Genomic DNA, 20,852 nt, shown 5'->3' on the forward strand with positions numbered 1-20,852 from the left:
TCCCTGGCGTGGCAGCAGCAGCCCGGGCACCAGCGCTTGAGCAGCGGGTCTGAGATTGTGCGTGGTCTGAGGTCATTGGCTATTCGGCTCAGCAATGGAGAAGGGTTCGTTTAGAGAAAAATCTCTTTATTCTTCTCCTTCCTTTCCCCATTTTGTTGTTTTTGTTCTTGCTTTTTGTTTTGTTTTGTTTTTGTTTTGTTTAAGGACTCTTCCACAAACTCCATATTTCTGCTGGGAAAACTCGGGTGGGTGCCTGGACCCGTATTTCGTTTGTAAGCTGTAGGCCTCAACTGGAAGCAGGACTTGTTTCTCAAAAAGAAGACTCTGAAAGGCTATATGTACGAATTAACCCACACCCAAGAGTTATTAGCGTTGGGGATTATCCTTCTTCACTTCAGAAGCAGAGAAACTCAGGGCTCACCCAGGTTGAAAAGCTGGCTGATTCCTCTGTCACTAACCAGAGTTCTGGCGGGGGGGGGGGCACTAAAGCCTTCCTAGGGTACAACTCAATAATTTCCATGGCACCCCATTTCTCCTCTTCACTGTAAAAACACCACAATCGGTATCGTACTGCTCCGGAGTAACTCAGATAGGATAGAAGCTCGTGTATTTTTTTGTTTGGGCAGTGGGTGTCCCCTCGGTATGTTGACATTGGAGATAGCTGGCCTGCTGTCTTTGTACTGAATGAATGGTCTCAGCAACTCCTTATTGATTGAAGGTCCTCGATCAACTGGTGGGTAAAAACATTACATGACATAATCGAGTCTCCAAAGAAACCAGAAGTTTCCGCTTCAGGTGGGCACTTTGCTCTACTTCGGGGCCCTAGAATTTACGGGGATTTAGAGACTGCGCTGTGGGAAGCCACTGCTACTGGGGGAGGCGACTGAAGGGAGGGGCATAGGCTTTCTGTGAGGGTCAGCTCTCACCTGCATTCCTTCCTGAAAGTCCGGGCTCCCTCTTGCAAACATCACCAAGAGGCGAGGAGGAGGCCCTACCCCAATTAAGTCCCTGGAAGAATCCTTAAGACTGCTGGCTTCCACACCAACTCGAGCTGTGGCAAAACGGGTGGGGAAGGTGTTTATCGTGACAATATCATGAAAGAATAAGATTTTCAAGACTCCCTGTCGATTTTCATCCATTTGAGAGATCGGGGAGATCACCAGCCTCAGTTTCTCAGCAGGAAAACGGAAGCGAGGCACTGAGACCCTGCCATACAGGGATAGATAGGTAGGGGACAGTGTCCTGAACTGTAGGGCAAGAAGGTTGGTCGCCACAGCAGTCGGCAAAACTGAGTCCTCTGGGCTCGAGGTAGGCGTGGGAGGAGCAGAAGGGTCCTTCTCGCCACCCCCTACAAGCTTTCCTAAAGGCTTCGGGTGTCTTGGTGTCAGGCTGTGCTGCCCAGAGAGGTAACGTGCCCTGGTAATTACTCTCTCCACGTAAAGCGCAGAGCGTTGAACTGGCTCAGAGTAATTAATGAAAGTTGGTGCGCGGGGCCCTTGATTTACAGCCCTGAGTCAAAGCGGGGTCAGCAGAGGAAACCCAGTCCTCTGGGCCGAGCCGCCCGAGCTCAGAGCCGCGGTGTTGTTTGTTTTTAAGAAAGTCAGTTTCTCCGCCAGGCGGGCGAGCGTTTTTTACACCCAACTTGCTGGAGGGTCTCTCTATTCAGCAACGGAAGACAGGCACAGAAGAACTGGGGGGAAAGCCGAGAGTTTGGAATTTTATTTGGAAAAAAAGGATGGGGTTAGAGAGTTTGCCTCTCTAACCCCGCAGAGTTTGGTCTCCTGCTTCAAGCCTGAAGTCCTAGAAGGCTGGGGGTGGGGTGGGGTGGAGGCAGGGGTGGCCGGGGTGGCCAGGGTGGCCGAGGACGACTCTACTGTTGATGCGAATTCAGAGATCAGGTACTCGCTGCCACCCGGGTTCGAGCCCCATCAATGCCCCTGTCTTTTCAGGAACCTAATTGACTTTTTTCCCTTTATTTCGTTTTCTTTTTCCTGCCGCTTCTTCAGGATATAGCACGGTCACTTTCGACGGGGCGCCCAGCTATGGTCACACGCCCTCGCATCATGCGGCGCAGTTCCCCAACCATTCCTTCAAACATGAGGACCCCATGGGCCAGCAGAGCTCGCTCGGTGAGTGAGTGGGAAAGATGCGGATCTTTACAGGATGCCTCCATACAGATTACCGCATCCTATCTGAATTTTCAACCCCTAGCCAATCGGGGAAGTGAGTAGAGACGTTTAAAAGACGTTAGAAATACTAGCTAGTTTTACCCTATTTGAGAGATCGAATCTCCTTCCATTCAAAGTATGCTAAGAAACCCCCCTGCCCCCCGCAAGGCTACCAGTGCCAGAGAGTCACTGCCACTCAACCTAAAGTGAGGAAGCAGTCCTGGAGTTGAGGCGGCCTCAACTGGAGCCAGACCTCTTGGTCCGAGGCTCAGCAAGCCCCCCTCGCGTCCCTCCCCCTGCACCAGCACCCCTGCCGGTGCCTCGCACTCCCGAGTCTCGCTCACTGCTGCCCTTGTCTCTCTGGCAGGAGATCAGCAATATTCGGTGCCACCTCCGGTGTATGGCTGCCACACCCCTACTGACAGTTGCACAGGCAGCCAGGCCCTGCTCCTCAGGACGCCCTACAGCAGGTAAGGAGGAGCGGAGTGCCGAGACTGGGTCTCAGAAATCTAGGAGGTGCAGGTGAGCTGGCGGCGAGGGAATGCCCGGCCCTAGGCATCGCTGTCACAAAGAGAGGCAAAAGCTGTCTTCTTTAGACCCAGACACACATTAAAGCAGGTGCCTTGGGTTATTTCTTTGAGTTATAAACGAAGGCCATTGTATTTGGGGATAAAAAAGGAATTGCTGCTTTAAGGAGTTATTTTTTTTTTTCTGATTGCATGGTGTAGTGATTCTGTAGACCAGTCTGGCCTCGAACTGAGGAATCCGATTGTCTTGGTTTCCAGAGTGCTGAGATTAAAGGCATGTGCCACTATGCTCAGTGATGAGTTATTTCTTATGGTCTTTGCTGGAGGCCCTTTGACTTGCCCCGGACCAAAAAAAAAGGGGGGGGGTGGACCAAGTCCACTCCAACCCTGTCCTTCTAGTTAAAAGCCTTCCGTGTCAACTGACCACACAGGCCAAACTACTTAAACAGTGGGGCCACATCCTTTCTCTCACCCTTGCCCTCTAGAGTTTTGGCCCATGGTAGTGTTTTGTGAACACGTTTTGTGGCTGCCTTGTGTGCGCTCTGGGGCCTTTCCTCGAGATGGGGGATCATGGAGACGTCTGCGCAGGCATGCAAGCCCTTCTTGCTCCTGGGAGTAGGAAGTTCGACTTTTTTCCTCATTTAAACTCTGTTCCCTCCTCCTTCTCTGGTTTCTAGTTCCACTCTCCACCTTTTCTTCCCCAAATTTATTCTTCAACTTTGGGTGAACTTGGCCGGCATCCCGCGTCGCAGATAGCGTTGCTTAGTAACTGTGATGCACACACACCGGTCCGTGACAGGCTGGAAGGTGCTGCGCGCCTGGTCTCGGCTGCAGAGGATTGGGTGCGCATTACCTCACCGCTCCCCCTCCCCCCTGTACTATGGGGGATCCTGACACCGACTGCCCCAAACCCATTCCCGTCCTCCTGCCCCTTGACTCCCGGAGGCTGACGTCAAGGGAAGGAGGTAGTGAGGTAATGAAGGAAGGAAAAGCATCTGTCGTGGGAGATTGGGTGGGGGAATGGCCGCGCCCGAGGACCTCCAGTCACTGAGGTGGAGGAGGGGACCGTCCTTGCTGTAGACTATGGAGCCTGAAGTGCTGCGGTGCGGTGCGATCTAGGGCCTCATGTGCATCGACCCTGGGGCTGGTCTTTCTCATCCTGGTATCAAAGCATCAAACCCGGTCTCTTCTAATTTTGCCTGCTGGAGTGCTTTGACTTCGAAAATGTTTCTATTTGGCGCGAAAGATCCATCCTATCTAATCGCATCTTGGATTCCGCACCACTTTTCTTCAGGCAGGAGGGAGAGAAACGTATGCAAAAGGATCAGAGAGGGACGTATATGCACTCTCTCCCTCCCTATCCAGAAAGTGGACCTGGGCGAGCAGTGCAGGGGTGCATGCTACCCGGAGACCACAGTCTCAGTGGGGCCAAATCACCAGAACAAGTACAAGAGTGGACTGCTGGAAGCCTCTTTCCTTAGGGAGTGGTGGCGACAGCCGCAGACATCCTTCCTGTCTATTGCTGGACATCGATGTTATTCTAGTAGCTATAAGGGGGGTCGCCTCTGGAACAGTTCCTGGTGTGAAGACCTTGGCCCTGTCAGTCAGGAAAAGCATGGTGTAGGAGTGGGCACTGTTGAGATGGGCCTGTACCTTCTTGGGAGCTGGGGACTGGCAAGATGTAATTCTGTTTTTGTCTCTGTCTGTGTCCCTGTCTGTCTCTGTCTCTGTGTCTATCTCTCTGTCTCTGTTTCTCTGTTTCTCTCTCTTGTCTCTGTCTCTCTTTGTGTCTGTCTGTTTGTGTGTGTGTGTGCTTGAGTATGCATGCCCTTATTCTCTTTCTCCCAAACCTTAATCCATACCAAGGGTCTTAAAAAGGTGTCCACCCGAAAAGCTGAACTGCCACAAGACAGTATCTTGGATAAAGATCACAGTCTATTATTTAGTATCATTTTTCCAAATAAAGTTGCCTTTATGGATTTTGGGGATTTATTGATTTGGGGAGATTCTGGGATGGAATGTGACTTTGGGATGAATCTATGGTTACTCTGGAGATGGGAAAAGTCAATCTGATTGTTACAGATTTTGTCCCTGGGACCTTTTGCACCCTAAGTATCTCCCTTACCACTGAACTATATTACCCTAAACCAAAATCATATTTTATATACAAAGCACACATTTTATAGCCCAGCTTCTGACTGGCCATTCTTGAAAGTAATTTTGTCAGATCCATCTTGCATAAATATTTGCCTATCCTTTTATTCTTTTTCTATGACATTCTAAAACTTGCTTTGATCTTGTTTTTTAACACCGATCTCCTAAAACCACAAAGTAGCAAAGTAGGAACACAGCAAAACCAATTGTGACTTCTGTAGGGAGAGAGATTGCTCCCGTGAAGCATTTGCATCTTTGATGCTTGCTTTAGATTCACAGTATTGGTAATTCCCCACTACCCACCTCTCTTCCCTTCATCTCCCCAGGTTGGGGTCCTAGTGTCACTCACTAGTTTGTGATACAGAAATGCTGTACCTCTGGCATTAAATAAGCAGAAAACTAATGTGAGTCTGCTTTGAAGAGAGCCTCAAAATGCTGACTCTTGTCCCCTACCCCAGTAGGGGTCTCCAGTAGCAGGCTTAGTTCACCCATTAATCTATGGAGTAGATGCTATAATTTCATTTTACTGATGAGGGGGTAAGCTTAGAAACTTGATGAAGACAGTCTAAAGCCCATTTGTACTCTGAACACGAGTGATTCTGGACAGCTTGGTTGGATTATGCCCCTTTCTATGCCAGGACCTTTGACTGATAATCGTAAGTGCAAAGGCTTGCATAGACTTCTCATGTGCCAGGTGTCAGTGTAAAATACCGGATGGGTATTGACACATTTAATCCACATCACTATTCTTTGAGGTGGGCAAAGGGTTATCACTTCTATTTTACAAAGGAAGAAACTGAGAGGTAACCCCTTCCCCATGGGACATGATAAGAAATATAATTTTGAATTAAAATTTAGATAGTGAGGATCCAATCATTCTTCAACTCTCTGCACCCTCCCACTCACACAGCTAAGTGCCACTCTCTGGGGATGGCATGTGCCACCACTCTATCTCCCACAGAGGTAGAGGTCCATTTTACTCATCCCTCCCATTGGGAGTGTTATGGGCAGTGCTTTCCCTGGTGGGTTTTGTCAAAAGCAGTGTTCACCAGGATCTAGCACTGGGATGGTGCTCAGTGTATAGAAGCCTCTAAAGGCTTCCAGCGTCCAGATCTTTCTCCCCATCTGTGAAGTTCTGGGAGGACTTCTGGGCTTTCGCTTTTTTTGTGCTTGCTCAGAAGCAAGGTCTCAGGGAAGAGCAAACCACATGATCTTCCAGAGCGTGGCGTAACCCTTTGCAGTGTCTTCCCAGACAATAGATGGCCATTGCTTCCAGGTCTCACTGTTTGGCTCTTCTGCTTGCTAACCTACTCCTGTGGTAGGAGCTGCCACACCCTACAGCATGGGGTGAGCCTCACAGCTACTTTGAAAAGTGCTGGGCACTGTGTTTGAAACTTTCCTGTTTGTACTGTTTTATTTTTCTTCACACTGTAGTTTTTTTTAACCTATCCCTTTTGTTTACTTTTAGCTTTATATGTCTTTCTTTTTAAACATTGTATTTATTTGTTTTAGGTGTATTGTGTTTTGGCTGCATATATGACTCTGTATCATGTACATGCAGTGACTACAAGAGAATATTAGATCCCCTGGATGTAGAATTATATGTGGTTTCGAGCCTCTGGTGGGTTCTGGGAATTGAACTCTGGTCTTCTAGAAGAGCAGCCAGTGTTCTTAATAAACCAAGCTACTCTCCAGCCCAGTGGTTCTCAACCTTCCTAATGCTTTGACCCTTTAATACAGTTCCTCAGGTTGTGGTAACCCCCCACCCCTAAAACCATTTCACTGCTCTTTTGTAACTGTATCTTGCTGCTGTTATAAACTGTGTTCTAAGTATCTGCTATGCAGACCCACAGACTGAGGATCGCTGCTCCAGTCCATAGCTTTACTTGGCTTTCCTTAGCTGTGCTACAGGCTTAAATCAGAAGGTTTTCTTTTGCTCCATGTTTGCTTTTTAGCAGATAGCACTACTCTAATTTAAAAAAAAAAAAACCAAACCAAACCAAAACAAAACAAAAAACCCTTATGTTAAAAATATTTTAATAGAATGTTGATGATTCTCTAATACTTACATGTTCAGTAGAGCCCCCGACCTGTAGATTTTACAGGAGACCAACCACCTTAGAATTTCTGTGGAATTTTGGAAACTGTAGGTCAAGGGGATAGCCATGATTTGCCAAGCACACTGGACTTCAATTAAGTCATAAATCAAATGACAGGTGCCCTCAAAATAAAATTACCATTCATTTCACCTGTCTTCCCTTGGGAAACCATGTACATCACACAGTATATTTTTATACAGTACAAACTTCTGTTCATTTCCCACAGAGCAGGCAGAGGCGGAAGGTCTAAAGTGGTATCCAGGGTGGTGGACCATGTTATCAAAGCCACAGGCTTGAACTGAACCCGTATCCAGGGAGGGGGAAAAATCTAGTCCCAAATATTCCTGTAACTTGTGTGCTGACCAAGTGTTTGTTATTAGAAATAGAATCCCCAGTGGGTTTTCCTTTGGTTCACTGGTGAGCCTGGGAGCAAGTACAATACCAAGAGAGCGGCTATGAAATAATTATTCACTGCAGCCTGCTGGGCAGAAAGTTCAGGGCAGTCAGCCTCCATGGAGCCCGTGCAGGGAGGATCAGTGCAGGAAAGGAGCTCTGTGGAAGTCTCTCCGCATGCACCTTGTTTGAGGGGTAGAGGCGAGGCCACGGAGGCCTCCCCCTTGGTCCAGTGCTGGGCCATTGCAGTAAAAGTCCTTATCTCAAAGTCTCTCAAAGTCTTAACACTGATGACAATGGGTGCCTCCACTTTAAAACCAAACCAAACCAAACCAAACAAAACAAAACCAAACCAAACCAAACCAAACCAAACCAAACCAAACCAAACCAAACAAAACAAAACAAAACAAAACTGTCTTTCAGTCCTGTGGGGAAGCTATGCCTCTGCTGACATTCTCTCACTGACACAGTTGTGGAAGAGACCATGATCTCTAACAAGTTAGTCAGAGGATTCTGACAAGACCCTTTCTTCCTTGTTCTTCTGAATGTAATAAACACATTTAAAGATGGAAACGTGCTGGAGCCCACTGCATTTGAAGAGTGGAGGAGTTCTGGTCTAGATAATAGTGGAGTTTTTTCCCCCTTCCTTTCTTTTGTGTAGAGGTCAAGAACACAGTAATTCTGCAATCCAGGCCAAAACAAACTATATGATCTACTACTGATTTCCTCTCAAGCCCCTTCTGCTAGGACCGACTTCCTTTTATTTAACTCCAACTTGCATTAATCCCAGCTATAGAAGTTTCTTTCTTCTCTCGCTTGCCTCTGACTTCAAACATTTCTTACATAGGAAACAAATGACTTAAAAAAAAATCTACTTATAAATATAAAAGCCATCAAGACTTTGGGACTATATTTTGGCAGCCTGTAGCTTCGGAGTCCACTTCCGGCAGAGCTTAATGGTCAGGGCTGAACTGTCTACGTGACCACTGGGGCTGCCTTGAGCCAAACCACCTGCTTATCTGATTCCTTCTGGGGATGAGGTGGTGGATGCTGACACCATGTCGTTTCATAAGTAAATGCTTCACTTGCCGGAGGTCAGTGTTCCCTGGGTGATGCTCTTCTTGCTTCCGGCCTCCATGGTGAGATCTTGGTGTTGAATGATTGCCCAAAGAGATCAGAATCTGGTGACGGGGTGACCTAGTACTTTTAGCTCACACTGGCATTCTGCTCTCTGTGCAGCTATTGTCATTGCCCCTGTTGGCTTTAGAACAGCCATGCAGCCACCCCACTGCAGCCACTGTGGAGCCCCAGTCAGCAGAAGGCAGGATGTGGTTAAGGAAACCCACTAGGAGCTTGGAGATTTCCTGCAATCTCTTCTCTCCCAACCAGTCTCCCTGCTCTCCCTCTTCTGAAGCTCTAAGGCTGAGATATCAGAACAACCAAAGTGTTGTGGGGTCAGTCACCTGAGAGGGGAGGATGCGCTATCTTGAGCGAGGAGGAGAGGATACGACAGGCATTTTGCAGCTTCCAGGAGTCCTGATGTGCCTTTGGATGTATTGTCTTCACCTCCAGACACTCTGTACTGTTATTGTATAAATGGTAGCAGAGGTTCTGCTGTTGAATCATGCCCAGGAACCTCTGAAAGGGCGGGGAGAGGGCCATCAGTGATTCTAGCACCAGGTGCCCGTTTGCCTCCCAGTCATTGTCTGACAAATGGGGGTGATGACTTCATGAAGTTGTTGGGAACGATACCCAGAATGTGCAAATGTGCCAGATAAAATTTGACAGGTTAGAAAACTGTGTGTTCTTCATATCATTTTTGAGGAGCCATTACGAGCATCAACCTCTTTACGCCTTACAATGTCCCTAGAAAACGAGAGCGAGATTAATTTTTCTCATTTGACAGATGTGAGATCTGTGGGACAGAGAGCAGAACAGTAATTTGCTCAGATTTTCATAGACTCAAAACATGCTCCCATTGATCCCCGAGGGTCTCTATAGAGAAAGATCACAAGGAGAAAATATATTTTTAAAATTAGCAGTATTATTTAAAAATTATTATGATGTTATTGTGAGAGTATGGTTATTATGTAAATGACAGTGCCAAATGCTTCCAAAGGAAAAGGACAAGTTCCACTCATAAATACCACGGTCTAGTAGAAACAGTGTGAGCTATATGTGTATTTGAAATGTGCTAGTAATCACATTAAAATAAGAAAAAGACGCTTGTTTTAAAACACTGTACTTAACCCAGTATAACCCAAGCTTCCTCTCAATGAGGCTCTGTTTCCAGTGTTCAGTAGCCCCACACAGCTAGTGGTTGCCATTTTGAACAATGCAATTTAGAGGTTTTATTAAATATCCTGTAGGAAGACACACATGTGTGAGATATATATGTTCTGTATTTGAGAAAATTCTTTCTGGGGACCAAGGAAATGCATTTAAAGATATTTGTTTTTGAGATCCTTTGGTATCTATGCGACTAGGAGTCAATAGGGTTGTGTATTCAGTCTTGAACAATCTCTAAATGTGAGGTCAGGTATTTGGGAATCATTTTGGGAATCATTCATTCACCAGTATGCATCTACCTCTGTCACTCACCCTTGAAAATGATCATGTTCTGAGTCTTACATAAGGATTAAATCAGTCCAGAGAGATCCCGCATCCCAACGGGGCCCAGGCAAATTGTCAACTGCAGCTCAGTGATTTTAGTTGGTGAACAATTTTTTAAAAAACAGTGACAAAAATATAGAGCTACCCGGGGAATACAGGGCCCGTTGGCTGAGATTAATGGCAAGATTAATAATGGATTGCTTGATGAAAAGGCACAGGAGAACAAAAACCAGCGGAGAGATTGTGGAGGAGGCCACTTATTAATGAACTGTCAGCCCAAAGAAAGTTCAAGAAACTCTGCTGTGGTAAATGCAGCAGGCTGGCACTTCTAATAAAAGTTGGGGTCTCTCAGGAATTAATTACATCAGCCTTACAGAAGGAATTCGCAGAATTGCGAAACGCAGTGGCACAGACCGGCACCGGCTGCCTGCTGCCTGCAAACGGAGAAGCTCCAGGAGAAACTAATCTTTCCCTTCATTGATATGCAGGATATTGTGGCAGCACAATAACCAGTCAGCCCAGGGATGAACGAGGGCCCTGATAATACACTACAGACTAATGAAGCTACACATACTTGGGGTTTGAAGTCGGTTTATTTTTCATATGCAAAAATTTCCTCCTGGAAGTTGATTTCCTCCTCAGCCCATGTTCTGGCCTTAAGGAGTTCTAAATAATTTGCAGAGAGATTACAGGAGTCAGATGGGCCCTTCTGTTATTTATCAAGCAAGGCTGAGAGTGAGCTCGCACAGTATTCAGTGATTCAGAGCGCTGTGATTTCTGTCACCTCTCCACAAGTTCTCAGTTCTGTTCAGTTGGCCCTGAAAACTCTGAATTAAAAACTCTGATGGCTGGTGCCAGATGAAGCAACAGAAAGGAATGTTGGGACAAGACAGGAGATTGTCCAGGATTTGTGATCTGGTATCATGCATTAGATAGTGAATGTTTCTTATCTCTGGTCACTTCTGCCATGAAGGTAGGGTGAAAATTTTCTTCTGTAATACGTTTAGACTGAAGGTTACCAGACAAGCCATTAATCTCTCGGGCCACAGATTTCATAATTAACCCTTTCGGTTCTGCCCTAAATGCCTTCTAAATTGGCTTGGTCATTGTAGATTTCTAGCCGTTGATTTATGCGTTCATAGTGAGAGACAGACTGGAAAGAGAGCAGCTCTTGATTGGTTTACATGGAGGTATATTTTCCTCTTTGAAGTATTAATGTAAACAATGGGCTGTTAATTTTTTTTCTAGAAACGTCACTTGTACTAGGATTATAAAGTAGATGCAGAATAATTGCTCAGCTGTGAGCTGGGATTATTGCCCTATTTCTTTTGGTCATCACATCTGTGGGTATTAGCCCATCACTCTGACCTTTTGGACTCTCATAATCCACATGATACTTATCCTTCTGATTAAACAAATGTAATGGCCCTTTCACGAATAATTAATCTGCTGTCAATTTACTCTCTGCTTCAGGCTTTTAACTTCACTGTTGAGCTGTCCAGCCCGTGTTTCTTTTCAAAGCCTTACTCCCTCACCTCTTCCTGCCAAGGTGTACCATCTCGTTAGAAACTCCAAAGTTCATGATATTGAGGCTTTCTTTCTTTAACAACTAAATTGTTCTCATCTTTTCTGCAGTGTGTGTGAGTTTGTATGTGTATGTGTGGGTGTATGTGCGTGTTAATCTCTGTAAGTGAAGAGATCAATGGTATGAAATGAAAATCATTTCAGATTCATATAATCGTTATTTTAGAAGGCATGTACTATAAACTAAGAACTTCATTTCACTTGAAGAAACAGTTCTTTCCTTGTGTATGTGGCTGTGTTTCTAACTGTGGGTGTTTTTCACAGTGACAATTTATACCAAATGACATCGCAGCTTGAATGCATGACCTGGAATCAGATGAACCTAGGAGCTACCTTAAAGGGGTAAGGAACTTAGACTTGTTTAAATCATCGTCAGGTTATTTAGGCCTGAGGGGACCACAGGCCTAGGTCTAGAAAGGGGGGGCTAGCTCACAGTGGCGCTCGGAGGGGCCAGTGGGAGGGACATGTTTAACATTACATTTTCAAAAATGTAAATGGGATGTTTTTGTCTGGACCAAGGGAATGCAGAATATTGGGAACCCTTAGTGTGGCCTTTCTTTGTTGAATGTTTTAGAATTCTTCAAAGACGTCGTGCCCATGAAACTTCATTGAATGCTTATGTTTCGCTGGTGCTATCACAGATGTTAACCATTGCGCTATCTTATCAAGAACTGCTTTGCACGTACACAGTCTACGATCTGAACTGTATTGGTGCGGCGGTGATTTGAGCAGTCCGAAATTAGATGCGCGTGCTCCTGGTTGCACTGACCAGGAGTCAGTGTTCACACAATACATGCGCTGTAGGGGAGAACTTCTCTTTGCGCCTAAAAACAGAAGCAAGGGGGCTGGTGGGGCTGGTTTTCGGCAGTTAAGGAACACACGTGTAGTTTCTAACAAGTCTGAGGAGATGACGTCAGGTGCGCTTCTAGGCTACTGCACCTTGCCTTCCTAACAGGCTTCTGGAAAGTAGGCACTGGCACCTGTGTCAAAGATGAATCGATACATCTAGAGAGTCAAACCACTTCTCAGGTTCCCATCCGGTCAGTGGGAGAGCTTGGGTTCCAAGCCCAGATCTGATTCCAAAGCTCAGTCTCTGTCCACCCTTTCTCAGGGTTCCTTTGACCCCAACCAGTGTGACTGGGGCATATTTCAGCGCTCTTGACAAGGTCATTAGCTTTGGAACTTCTGAGTGCATTCTGGGCGCCAGGGGCTTGCCGGACGCCCAGGGCTTGCCGGGACCGTGCGTCCTCCGTTCTCCATTCCTACTTTTCTTCTTTTCTAGAATGGCTGCTGGGAGCTCCAGCTCAGTGAAATGGACAGAAGGGCAGAGCAAGTGAGTGGACAATGGCTTTGTTGACTGACATGTGGGGCAACACAGGAGTTAGACCTGACCTGGGGGTAGTCGGTGGGCGTAGGGAAGATCTGTCTATCCCTACTTCCTCCTTCTCCTTGTTTACTGTAGACTTATCACTGTCCACATGGAGTTGGTGATATTTTTCTCATCAACGTCCGTGCAAAACAGGTTTAAAATAAAATACACGCAGCAGGAAGCCCGCTTGTTCCGTTCCCTTGTTTCACAGAGCACTCTGTGGTGCCAAATGTGTTCTTTGTAGCTCAGTCAGGTCTTTGAGCTTGGATTTACTTGACCTTGCTTTTCTCCATAGATTTACATTTTCCAGGGAGAGCCAACTTTTTACCAGGACTCCTCCTGTCAGATTTTACAAAGACACTCATCCCCATCCTTTCTTAAGCGTCGCCAGGCGTACAGCTTCCCTCTGGAGCATTTCTGGAGTTGTGTCTTTCGATTTTGTTTTCTTTGCTTACACACCAGGACCAGCCTTCGTCTTCCTTCCTTTGTTGATTCTGTCCTCATTGGATCTCCTTCAGTGGAGTCACATTTTGTCATCTGAGACCTGTCCCTGTCCTTCAGACTTTCTGCTATTTTATCCAAGTATCTAGCCCTTTCTGTGGTTCTGAAAACAAAGCAAGCAAAAACCTCTATAGTTTTGAAATGCTTTTCTCTCTATTTCCGTTAGTTCCACCATACAGAATTTGGTAATTCTCCCTAGATGAAATGCCAGAGTGTGATTTTTAAAGCAAGCAGTATGTTTTAATTTTAAAACAGTCTTTATGCCAAAATACAGGTTTCATGATTCATTTGATCCCAAAAATTATGGATAAAGAATCTTGGTATGCATTTGTTTGAGTCTTTCCACAATTGGGACAATTTTGATAACTTTTTTTTTTTTTAGTCTGATTTTTTTTTTTTTTTTGAGATAGGGTCCCACTTTGTAAGCCTGGCTAGCCTGGACCTCCTGGTGCAGACCAGGCTGGCTAGGAACTTACAGAGATCTACCTGCTTTGGTTCCCAAGTATGACACCATGTCTGGACTAGCTTGGGTATCTTAAAGGACTTATCTGTGTAAAAGGTATCGCTTGACAGGGGTTGGGAGTTGTATCATCAGGATGAATCTGAGGGTGATTGGGTTACTTTTATAAAAACAGAGAAGAACATGGATTCATCACTTTCATCTTGGGAAAACAGTCCTGACATAAAAATATATTTCTTGAATACTGGCTTCATTTGGAGTGCTGTGTGAAAGGAATTGATTTTTCCTCCATGATGAGAAACACTGACAATTGGAATCATAATTTTAAGAAAGAAGTTACTATTCACATGTAACTCATAAAAATGTCAGTTTTTATAATTAAAATATCAAATACCTCAGAATGAACCCTTGTTTTCTACTGTGGAAAAGATTACTTTTTAGTTAGTTAGTTAGTTAGTTTGTTTCTTTAAGATGTATTTTATTGGCCTGGCATGGTAACACACACCTTTAATCCCAGCACTCAGGAGGCAGAGGCAGGTGAATCTCTCTGAGTTTGAGGCCAGCCTGGTCTACAAAGTGAGTTCCAGGATAGCCAGGGCTATGTAGAGAGACCCTGTCTCACCAGCTGCACCACCCCATAGAAAATATTTATTTTATTTTATGGCTGCTTTGCCTGCATATATGTCTATGCGCCATATGCTTGTAGTGCCTACACAGGCCGAAAGATAGCATTCGATTTCCTGGAACTGGTGTTACAGATGGGTGTGAGTCACTACATGGACAGTGGGAATTGAATCTCTGGTAAGAGCAGCTAGTGCTCTTAACTGCTGAGCTGTCTCTGCAGCTCCACATTACCTAATTTTGAGTTTCCTAATGTCTCTTGGGGTCACATTGTTTTGATCACCTTGAAGGGGAGAGTCCTGAATTTCAGTTTCAGTTAGACAGAAAGCACTTTGTGAAGCCCTTTCCCTATCTTCTCCCATAGACAAATAGAATTCAGTGTGTGTGTGTGTGTGTGTACACATGTGTGTGCTGTGTGCACATAAGTACACAGAAGCCAAAGCATGTCATTGGACGCCTCCTCTCACTTTCCACACTGCCTGGGAGAACTCACCCCTTTTGATTAGATTGGCTCAACAGCAAGCTTTCAGGCTCTGCCTTCCTCTGGCCCCCAATGCTGGGCTTACAGGCACATGATGCCACGCATGGGTTTTGTGTTGACTGCTGGGAATTTGAACTCAGGTCCTCATGCTTGCAAGAACAAGTACCCTTACCTCCAATACTATCTCCCGAAGTAAGAAATTTTGTTTAAAAGTGGTTTCTTAGGATATGACACTTCCGAGGAGCTCGACATAAAGTCTCCGTTTTGAACACTTCTGTTTCCTACCAATGTCTTGTTCTGTCTACTTTGCATTTGTTTGAAAACATGTTCTTTGTGTACTCTTCACGGCTGCTGACTTCCTAAGACTGCTGACAAACCTCAGCTACCCTGTTGGCCTCTGTTTTGTCTCCTCTGAAGAAAATAGCCTACAAAATGGAGAAACACATCAACCTTGACTGTGGTCCAAGCTATTAGAACAGGGAGGAAGTTACTCTCTGGGGACTAGGTAGGGGGAGTGGGAAATCCAACACAATAAAAGGAGTGCTGAGCAAAATCAATGTCCCTTTGCTGGTCCAAGAAGTTCACAGACTGTTGGGAACACACAGTATTTGACCCGTGGATGCTGGAAAGGAAAACCCAGAAAACTTTCAAGGAGTGATGTATGGGGAAACAACTCTGTGTGTTTTGGTGGGGCCAAGGCTGTCAAAACTGGAGAAAATCCCCACTAGACATGGTCTCATCTCTGAGAACCTCTGCCAGGAGATAGCTGAGGCTCTGGCTGGGAGCTCCGGCACAGCGCCGCACCTTCCTCTGGCGCCTGCGCACACAGTACCTGTCCCAGAGATTTACTTCTTGAAAACAGACAAACCGCTCTTTAGAACCTCCTGGCACTTCAGATGCCAAAGCAAAGGTGGGGAGACATGATTCCAGGAACTTGAGCAGCTCCGTGAATAGAACATTCCTGAGCTTGCTCTTTTACCCCCTGCCCCAAGCTGTTCGTTTCCCTCTTTCAAATGGCTCAATTTATGTCTCTGAAAGCAGTCCCCTCCCTTTAGAGTTGCTGGGATGAAATGCTATCTCACACAGGCTAAGTAAGTTCTCTGCCACACTTCTTTGTCTTTGTCTTGCCTTGGCGCTGGCAGAGGTCTGATAGACCTTCTGTTTGAAGAGTAGACTCATGCGTTTGCTGGAGATGGAGACTTCAGGGTAGTGTCCTCATCCCTCTAGTTACAGGAGGACAGGAAAACTTGTTCTGCTTTCTTGGTTTTGCACCCCCTCATCCCTTTGAGCATTTATCAGTTAGTGCACTTAATTTTAAATTTTTTGAGTAGTCGTGAAAATAAGAGCATTCAAAAAATGCAGTGATGTGGGAAGGCAACCGTCCCCACCTCCACCCTGCCCCCCCCAGTGGCCTGCGGGGCACTATTAACACTGCTGCAGTCCTTTAGACTTCCTGTGTAGATATACACTTAGCCCTGTGCCCTTTTCTCTCTTAAGAAATGATTGACTCCACCTATTGAGTCCAGTAAATGCTTATTGAAAAGCCATCATCAAATTAGAGTTTCAGACCTTATAACAGTGCTGATTATTAAAATTATTTCTAATTTAAAAATGTTTTTGAACCCTGTAGGGTTTTTTTTTTTGACTCAAAGCTGTGTTTATAACTGTTCAGTTTTAAGGTCAGAATTTTGTTTCATTTCATAAACATGAGGGGAAATGACAGGTTTGTTTAGATCAACCCAAGACAGGAAAGACGGTAAAGGAAAGTGGTACCAGGGAGCCAACTTGAAAATGAGGATGGTGGTGGCTCCTGCACTTGGAGATGAAGTGAGGTGAGAGGGGGCTCTGGTGGGTGTGGTGGGAGAATGAACTACGTGTTCTCAGAAGAGGGCACAGCACACTAGGGAAAGGTCTTATGACTCAAGGAGTAGTTCAGATCTGACTCCTCCTGCCTTTCTGAGACGCCCCCCCCCCCATTATCCTTCCCTTTGTCATCTGCCCAAGACAAGATAAGAATCTCCAGTGAGGAAAATGAAATACAGACTTAGAATGTACACTATTAAAAAGTCATCCAAATGTTTCTCAGAAACGAGGGGCTACTGCATATTTTAGTAGGTGTTTCTCTACTGAAAACAAACACATTCATTTGTCTTAGCCATCTTCCCAATTCCTCACTTTTGAAACAGTGAAGGCACAGATGGAGCACCCCATAAAGCAAAGAGACTCGCTTTATCTAAGGTGGAATCAGTTTTCCCCCATGATTAGAAAAATAACACAAGTTTCTCATTAAAAATAATTCAGGCAGTGCTAGAACGTTACAAAGAAATCACCTGCCATCTCACTGCATAGATAATTAGTAAAAAGCAACATTTGTTGTGTGCGCATCTGCAGAAAGAAAATGCTGGAGACACATTTCTATTCACAGCAAATATCCATGGATGGTTTAGAGAGCGTGGGGGTGGGAAGACTGATGGATGGGTTTTGGAGATTCTGAGGCGTCAGGGTGTAGTTCAAGGGTGGTGTGCTCGCCTAGCATGCCCAAGGGCTCATAGAAGGAGATGAGTGGAGATAGCTCATAAAGACATCTTCAGGCGGGTCTACAGAAAAGGGGTGCACAACCAAAGACAAGGCTCCGGCTGATTAGGGAAGCAGGTTAGGAGAGGGTGGTTTTCTCTTTTCTTTTTTTTCTTTTCTTTTTTCTTTTCTTTTCTTTTCTTTTCTTCTCTTCTCTTCTCTTCTCTTCTCTTCTCTTCTGTTTTCTTTCTTTCTTTCTTTCTTTCTTTCTTTCTTTCTTTCTTTCTTTCTTTCTTTCTTTCTTTCTTTCTTTCTTTCTTTCTTTCTTTCTTTCTTTCTTTCTTTCTTTCTTTCGGTAACAGGAAGTAGCATATTTGTTTGCTGATGGGAAAGACCAAGTGGATGCTGGGAGGGCCGGAGGAACAATGCAGGCGAGGGGGTGGAGGCCCTTAGGCTCTTTGTTTTTACACAGTCTCTTTCTTGTCCCAGGTACTATAGATAGTTTCTCTTTTGTATTTTAACTCTCATCAATGGCTATTTTCTTCTGGCTAAAATAATTTTTATTAATCAGGCATTGGTGGTGTATGCCTTTAATTCCAGCCCTAGGAAGGCAGAGGCAGGGGCAGAGGGGCAGAGGGGCAGAGGGGCAGAGGGGCAGAGGGGCAGAGGGGCAGAGGGGCAGAGGGGCAGAAGGGCAGAGGGGCAGAGGGGCAGAGGTAGGTGGATCTCTGGATTCAAGGCCAGCCTGGTCTACAGAGTGACTTTCAAGACAGCCAGGCTAAACAGAAACTTTGTCTTGTGTATGTGTGTGGGGTGATATTTCTATTGTTAGAGTATAAATCATAATCTCTTTAAGAGTATGATTCACTTGAATTATTATTAGGGTTTCCTTTGTTTCTTTGCCTTGAGGTCTTTTTGGTTTGTTTGTTTTTCTGTCCTGGAGATGGAATCCAGGCCTTCTTGCCTGACAGTGCTATTCAAGGTCATTCTGCCTACATGTGTGCGTGCACACCAGAAGGGGGCACCAGATCTCATTATAGATGGTTATGAGACACCATGAGGTTGCTGGGAATTGAACTCAGAATCTACCGGAAGAGAAGCCAGTGCTCTTAACCTCTAGCCCAGCCTATCAAGGTCCAGCCCATCAAGGTCATTTTGAAGGGTGGTTTGGAAGAGAATTTTTTCTCTTTTAAAGTTTTCATCTCCCATGTTCCTCTATTGTAACTGGAAATGCAGAGTCTCCAGAATGTGAGTTTTGAGGACCCGTGCTGATCCAAAGCCTGAGTTTTGAGAACCATTGGTTCTTTTCTAGGAAAGTTTTCACATAGTTAGAATAGCTTTTCTCAGATGCAAGAGCACATGGCTTCACCTGTCATTTATGTTCTGGGCACTGCTCTTCTGGTAGAGCCAGAAGAAACACCTGGCCGTAGAGCCAAACCATCAAGAATACAGAAAAACCCAGCAAGTTAGATGAACTGGGGATTCTGGTTAATTAGTACCCCATTGCCAGTGATGTACGAGGGGAGTCCAGATTTTTCTTGTGTGGTCTGATGCGGTGGTCCATGAGAGTATGTGTTCCTGAGTCTGCGTGTTCATGCAGAAAGGAAAGTTCCTAAAAGTTCTAAAAATGTTCTACCTAGCATCCAGGGCCAGAGGAAACTGGGTAATAGAGTATCTCTTAGCTCTGTTCTGAGCAAAACATGATGAGATCAGCTGGGAGAAGTTTGGGTAGCATTGCATGTGGTGAGGGTTTTGATGGCTCTTAAGGCTGATTGGTACAGTGGGAGGGCTGGCTACAAACCACTGAGTCAGCGTCCATTACTAATCAGTGGCTCAGGACTAGGCTGCGTAGTGAATGAGACAAATAAGCAATATTTATAAAGAACCATTCCAGAGCAGAATATAGTCAAGGTTTAGTGAGAACCGTATGGATGGAATAATATTTCATATTTTTATTATGTGGAGGGTTACCTTTAGATGACTATTAGACAATGCCATTTTGCATAGATAGAATCCAAGCGAGAATACAGTAGGCTATTTTATTGTATTTTTTAAATACTGATTTTTAATTATGTATACATGTGCATATTAGTGTAGGTGCCTGCAGAGTCTAGAAGAAGGTGTTGGGTCTCCTACGGCTGGAGTTATAGGCAGTCATTAACTGATTTACATGGGAGCAGGAAATGAGAACTGGTCATCTTAACCACTGAGCCATTTCTCCAGCCCCAGGTTTGTTGTAATTTTAAAGGCTTGATGGATTCATGGATTTGGGCAGCCATTAGAATACTGCCTTTCACCTGTCTCTCTCGGTGGCCTCTCAGGCAGGCTCTCTCTACTGTGGCAAAACCAGTTTTGAATTCTGGCACCTATAGCTTCCTAAGGAGGATGGCTTTCTATTGGTTCTTTAACACAAAGACTCAGGAAAGGAATTGGTCTTGTGAGGAGATCTCAGTGGCCAGCCATGAATTCTCTCTCTGAGAATGTGATTAGAAGCAGAGGCTCCCGGAAGGGTACAGAAGGCTGTTATCCAAGGGCAGGGTGTGGCGGGGGAGGGGTATCTCTGTGAGCAGCAAACCAAGAGGTACTCAGTGAAGAAGTTTTAGACTCCAGAGGTGGTGGTGGAGTGAGTGTGCTTGCTCTCCAGATGTGGAGCTGGACACCATGGAATATATAAACCAGGATGGAGTAGGGGTGCAGAGGCACCCACATGGTGGACCAAAACCACCCACACCTCCAGTCCCATGGGATCTGAGTCCCTCTTCAGGTCCACGTGTCCATGTCCACATAAGACAGCTCAGTAGGTGGGGTGCTTGCTGCCAAGCCCAGGGCCCAGCTCCAGGCTCCAGGATGGTGGAGAGAGAAAGCCATTGTCCACAGTTTTCCTCTGAACCTCCATACGTGGGCCTTGCCAGTCTCACGTGCACGCACATAAGCAAACAAACAACTTAATTAACTGACACATTATTTTCATGAAAAGTGAAAAGATCATTTCTCTAATCTCTAAATTGAGTCAACATTTCCCAAGTTAAAATAATAGCCAGTTCTTCTCTATGGCTATTTTTGAGGAAATTCTCTATTTTTGAATTATCAAATACTAGGTGTGTGTGTGTGTGTGTGTGTGTAAATTCAGTTGGATTAGCTTGGTTGTTTTAAGTTTTTATGTTCTGTGCTGTTAAAGCAGGGTCATCTCTCCAGCTTCCCCCTTATATGCATCTCACAGAACAATCTTTTTTTTTTAAAAGAATTTTCTACATGTGTACTGCATTTACACAATTTCTCCCTCCCTTTCCTCCACCCAAATCCACCTATGCCCTGTCACACACTCTTTTACAAATTCATGGCTTCCTGTTCTTTAATTATTTTTACAC

At 45.3% G+C, this 20,852-nt stretch overlaps 1 protein-coding gene across 3 annotated transcripts in view; it reads left to right on the forward strand.

Annotated features, from left to right (window-relative positions):
- The window catches only part of Wt1 (WT1 transcription factor), a 42,215-nt gene continuing 21,363 nt past the window's right edge, over positions 1–20,852 (forward strand). For 2 of the 3 annotated variants that reach the window (XM_052183132.1, XM_052183134.1), the window contains exons 1-5: positions 1–104; positions 2,007–2,129; positions 2,536–2,638; positions 11,803–11,880; positions 12,821–12,871. In XM_052183132.1, coding sequence (XP_052039092.1) covers positions 95–104; positions 2,007–2,129; positions 2,536–2,638; positions 11,803–11,880; positions 12,821–12,871 — 365 coding nt within the window. In that variant the 5' untranslated portion in view covers positions 1–94. The remainder of the gene's footprint in view (positions 105–2,006; positions 2,130–2,535; positions 2,639–11,802; positions 11,881–12,820; positions 12,872–20,852) is intronic. The other variant, XM_052183135.1, reaches the window with a different exon arrangement.

Source organism: Apodemus sylvaticus, chromosome 5 (assembly GCF_947179515.1).
Source record: "Apodemus sylvaticus chromosome 5, mApoSyl1.1, whole genome shotgun sequence".
Taxonomy (NCBI): Eukaryota; Metazoa; Chordata; class Mammalia; order Rodentia; family Muridae; genus Apodemus; species Apodemus sylvaticus.